Genomic DNA, 5,780 nt, shown 5'->3' with positions numbered 1-5,780 from the left:
AAAGTTGTGAACTTACAAAACAAGCATGCTTTAAAAGACAAAGCTTCCAGACATCACCCCACTAACAACATCTTGCACTATTATTTAATATTTGCTTTAAATGATGAAAAAGCATTGTCAAAATATTACTACTAATTAGAATTCATGTCTTACTTTTGGTGTATTTTCCTCCAATCCACACTATTAGTATCCTGTATTATTTTTAATATATTTTTATTTATTTTAAAAGATATAGATCACACAAAGTGTTACATTAAAAAATATAGGAGAGTTCCATATGCCCCACTCCCCACAACCCCTACTTTTCCCACATCAACAACTTCTTTCATTAGTGTATTACATTCATTGCAATTGATGAATACATATTGGAGCACTGCTGCACAACATGGATTATAGTTTGTATTGTAGTTTACACTCTCTCCTAGTCCATTAAGTGGGTTATGACAGGATATATAATGTCCTGCATCTGTCCCTGCAATATCATTCAGGGTAACTCCAATCCCAAAAATGTCCCCATATTTCACCTCTATTTCCCTACCCCTGCCTTCAGCAACTCCAGTGGCCACTGTCTCCACATCAATTATATAGTTTTTCCATTGTTAGAATCACAAAACTTCTATAGTCGAATACCAGTAAGTCCACACTTTTCTGTATTTTATTCTCCAATGCTGAGGACTCTTGGATGGTGATGCCCACTCTACCTCTTAATTGAGGGGGTGCTTCAATCCCACATGAATGATGGATGGTACTCTCCTGCTTGCAGTTGTAGACTCTCTTTGTTCCTTGTTGTGTTGGTTGTCCATCCTTACCACCTTGTTTGCTGACCTGGGTTAAGTCCAACAACCTGGAGAGTAGGTGTTGCAACTCTGCTGAGGCTCAGGGCCCAGCTGGCACATGGGCTGACCAGAGGTTCAAGTCTTCTATACATACCAACCCCAGTGCCACCAACCCCAGCAACAACCACAGATTCAATAATAGGGAAAGATGCGCCATGTATAGAGAAGTAACATATGAGCCTAAGTCACTCTGGAGCACAAATTCCAAAGTAGGGCACACTGGCAAGGCACTAAACTCTGGAGACATCTGCCATTACTGTAGGACCACCTCGGTGTCCCCATAACCCTCAGGGACACCACTACATGGGTAGATACCAAGTATCTACTTTGGCTGTCTATGAGATCCTGCTGAGATGTGCATCAGTGTTATCCCTCTGATGAACTCCCAACTCATTTTGAAGTCTCTTAGCCATATAAACTCATTTGTCTTTACCATTTCCCCCTATTATTTAAAGTATTTTTCCAGTTGCATCACCATCTGGTGCTTGGTAGTAATTCCTCAGTGTTAGAGAGGCTTATTCCCTGGAGTCATGTCCCACTCTGGGGGGAAAGGTAATACATTCATATGCTGAGTTTGGCTTACAGAATGGCCACATTTGAGCAACATGAATCCTCTCAGAAGGTAACCCTTAGGTACCCTGCAACACTGGGCCAGGTTGAAATTTCAAGTGCAAATGCAATAAGTATAGTCACCAGTATCAAGGGCCCATCATTGGACCATCCTTCTTCACTGGGCATTGCCCCTGCACTTGGAGGATTGTTGCTGTTCCATTGAAGAATGTCATAGAGCTCCCAAGGATGGAAACCCAGCACTCCCTCAGTTGTGTGAATCTCTACCCATTATGTGAATACCCAATGAACATCTGAACATATCAAAATACCCTACATGTATGCCCAAATGAACTCCCTCCCATGCATCTGCCATCAATGACCACCTCACACCAATGATCCTCCCCTGCCATAGCTGAATCCCTCTGTGGTTCAAAACTTCTTAAAAATGAAGCCTAATATATTGCCAAATTCAGTTGATAGGAAAATTAAACAGTAATGATAAGTTTAAGCAAAAGAAATATAATACATAATAATTTAAAAACTAAAAGTAAAAAGTTGAGGTATTAAAAATGAAAAATATTTTTAAAAAAATGTTTGATATTTGCCTTTCTTTGATGTAATATCTTTTGCTCTGTATGTACAGTGGCAATTTCTTCCATTTCTTCCTCAGTATCTTACCCTTTTATTCCTCATTATGTCTTCAGAGAAATTTTAGGTCAAAGTAAAGACACATACAGAATATAGGGGAATGCCATATACCCAACATCCTTCCCCTTTTCCCCCTTCCCTATTAATATTCTTTTTACATGTGGATGGTACATTTGTTACAACTGATGTACAAATATTGAAACATAGCTACTAACCATGGTCAGTAGTTTACATTATGGTTTACATTTTAGACCCTAAACTTTTATTAATTTTTGGTGAAATTTAACATGGCATATATTCATCATACAAGATCATGCAGAACACTTCAATTGCCCCCTAATCATCCCTTCTTCCATCTATTTATTTTCTCCCTCCCCTGCCCCCAGGGCCCACAGTGACAAGCAGGCTTCTCCGCTTGAAGGAGGAGATCCATACATACTTGCAACAATGCTGAGGACTTGGCACGCTCATCTGTCCTCCCCTATTAGAAGCCAACCATGCTCTTGAGAGACATCCTCCCCTCTATTTGAGAACATAGGACCTCCTCAGGATGGGAGTACAAACATTCCTGCTCATTATATGGGTCTCCACCCACTGATATTTATAATTTTGCTTTTTTTTTTTGCGCTGAACAAAGGTAATTCTTATATAAAATGTATTCTTCCATACTATGAAATACAGGGAGATGCATCTTCATTCTCAATCACAAGTCACCACTTCCTCTGAAGTTTACATTTTATTCAGAACAAAATATTTAATGTTATCTTATTACCAGGTTTCAGATGTTATATATATTTTAGGAATATTTTAACTGTATGATGAATGAATGATTTTCTGTCTCTTCTAAGTACTCAAAATATAAAAGAAAATTAGTATATATTTTATATTTTCTAGGATTCTCTAAGTTTAAGAGAGAGTTAATGGCAATACCACTTGGCAATGATGGATCTACTATCAGAGAATGTACATTTTCTAAAGGAGAAATGTCAAAATATATTTATGTTGTAACTATGCTGGCATATAGTACAATCATTGCCTCCTGAACATTCAATTCATGTCTCTTAATGTTCGAAATAGGCAACAAACTTATGATTGGGGCATTTTCAACTCACTCAAGTAAAGTGGAAGTGTCTTGTATTAATTATCCCATCTCTTTCCTGAAAAAGCATTTGCCACATAACTTTCTTTATAGCCTCCTTTATTTGCTTGTTTCTAAGACTATAGACAATAGGATTCAAGAAAGGAGGGACTATAGAATAGAACACAGAGGCAATTGTGTCCTGAACTGTGGGAGAGTTAGAGGCTGGCTTCATGTATACAGCAGCACCTGAGCTTACATAGATAGTCACCACAAGGTTGTGAGGAACACATGTAGAAAAGGCCTTCCCTTGTTCTCCCCTGTTTGGAAACTTGAACACAGTGGAAAATAGCCAAATATAAGACACAGTTATGAAGGCAAAGCAGCCACCAACTAGCACTGCAGAGAGAAGAATTAAAATTTCACTGCTTAAGGTGTCAGAGCAAGAAAGCTTCAGTAGAGAAGGGACATCACAAAAGAACTGATGAACCACTTTGGACTCACAAAAGGACAGCAGGAATGTGTTGCCAGTGTGGAAACCTGAATAGACTAGACCACCGAATACAGAGGCCAGAGTCATCTGGACACAGACCTGAGGGTTCATGATCACAGTGTAGTGGAGGGGCTGGCAGATGGCGACATAGCAGTCAAGGGCCATGATTGTGAGGATCAGCAGGTCTGTATAACCAAACAAGAGCACAAAGAAGATCTGAGATGCACATCCAACCATGGAGATTGCCCTGTTCTCAAGCAGGAAGATAGCACATGCCTTAGGAACAGTGACAGAAATGTAGCACATGTCCAACACAGAGAGATTCCTAAGGAAGAAGTACATGGGAGTGTGAAGACTATGACTGAGAGTGGTTACTGTAACAATGAGAAAGTTGCCCATCAGGGTTGCCAAGTACATCAGTAGGAATAGCATGGCGTGTAAGACTCTGAGCTCCCACACATCAGAAAATCTTGTAAGCAGGAATTCAGTCACTGTGGTTGAATTGGGCATGTTTAGGTAATTTGCTATTGATGTGGACAAATGAGGGCAAATATTCCCTAAAAACAGAAAAGAAACAGGAGGGAAAAAAATAGCGTAAGTACATGTATAGATTCATGTTTATCCTATTTCCTTCTCTGTGTTAGTTGGTAGTAAAACATAATATAATATTGACTTATTCTTTAATCTCCCTTCCTCATACCTTATTTTCCAGCAAGTTTTTTCAATAAAATGTAATCTTAAAATCTTATAGCAATTTTCCATATATCTCTATCTCTTCAGAGCTGTAGATAAGTATATTTGAATTCAAAGGTTTGCCTGTAGGATTTATGGAGTTAATAGAGCTAATTTCTATATACAATATTCTTCAGAAATATTTCCCAAATGGTAGCACTATCAGTTCATAACCAAATAGTATCTGAACAATGATAGGAGACTCCTATTTTATTAGCTCTTCTCTTAATTTATATGCAGCTGAAACCCATCATGTGCCCTCCACATGGAAACAATTATTTTATCTCTATCTTCATCACTATCTCTTTTGTTAGTCATTTCATTTGGAAAATAACTATTAAGAATTGCTCTCTCTGAGATCACTGGATACATATCTCTCTCCCTAGCAATCAATTATTAACATGTACTATTTTATACTATTTTATTATTTTCACATTTGATTCTTATCTTCATCTATTTCTTTCTATCCTTACCTATTTTCTTCCCTCACTTTTTGATTCAAATATTTTATTACATCCCTGTGGATACACTATTTCTCAGTGTGGGTTTCTTTCTCAAATATTTTAGTAGATACCTTGTGGCTTAATTTTAATCCTTTCTTAGACTAGGCACAATAATCAACCTAAATAATGTTAATAGCATGAGACTGTATATATTTCGAATGTCCTATGTAGTTTACTTAACAATGTACTATAATTCTAATTGTAATTACAGATTTGGGTCTAACATACCCAAAATTCCAATGAAAAAACCTGGGTCACTGGATGATCAAGGAAACTAAGTAACAATGGCTCTGTAAGTAGCAAAGCATGCCTTCAAGGCCACATTTTCTTCTGGGATGACGTAGTGCCACATGATGCATTTCCTCCTCCAGTGCTCTTCAACGTGGTGAACTTCATTCTCCCACACTCCAATCCTGCCTTTAGCACAGGTTAATCATTCATTTCTGTGGTTACATCCCACCAGTCAGGTACTGCAGGAATTCTATCCAGTCATGGTGATCCAGGGCTTAAATAGCATTCCATTTATTCCCTATATATTGAATACTAACGTGGACCATTACATTATTCAAACCATGTTCTTTATAGGTATGTGTGTGTGTGTATATATATATTTTAATATCCCAGCCTTACCTAACAGTATGTGATGACTTCAACTCAAGGTAATTTATTATAACTCTTATTTTAAAGTCAACAGTGTAAAATATTTATGTTTCCCCAGCATCTTCTCTACCTCAAAATACTTTCATATGTTCATTTGAAAATTATAATAGGATAAGAATCTTAATATAATTCCTAAGTATTTTCACACATCCTTACTGTAGTCTAAGGGTAGATGGGACTATCCATATATATATTTTTTTAAAGATTTATTTTATTTATTTATTTCTCTCGCCCCCCTCCCCCTTCCCCTCTCTCCTCCCCCCTCTTCCTCCTCCCTC

General features: G+C 37.7%; 1 protein-coding gene across 1 annotated transcript; it reads right to left on the bottom strand.

The window, feature by feature from the left end:
- Positions 1-3,148: 3,148 nt before the first annotated feature.
- On the bottom strand, positions 3,149-4,039 carry LOC139437340 (olfactory receptor 14C36-like). Its single transcript, XM_071211065.1, has one exon. The coding sequence runs from the start codon at positions 4,037-4,039 to the stop codon at positions 3,149-3,151; it is 891 nt and encodes a 296-aa protein (XP_071067166.1).
- Positions 4,040-5,780: the final 1,741 nt, after the last annotated feature.

Source organism: Dasypus novemcinctus, chromosome 22 (genome assembly GCF_030445035.2).
Source record: "Dasypus novemcinctus isolate mDasNov1 chromosome 22, mDasNov1.1.hap2, whole genome shotgun sequence".
NCBI classification, from domain to species: Eukaryota; Metazoa; Chordata; class Mammalia; order Cingulata; family Dasypodidae; genus Dasypus; species Dasypus novemcinctus.
This window is presented reverse-complemented; position numbering and strand designations above follow the sequence as displayed.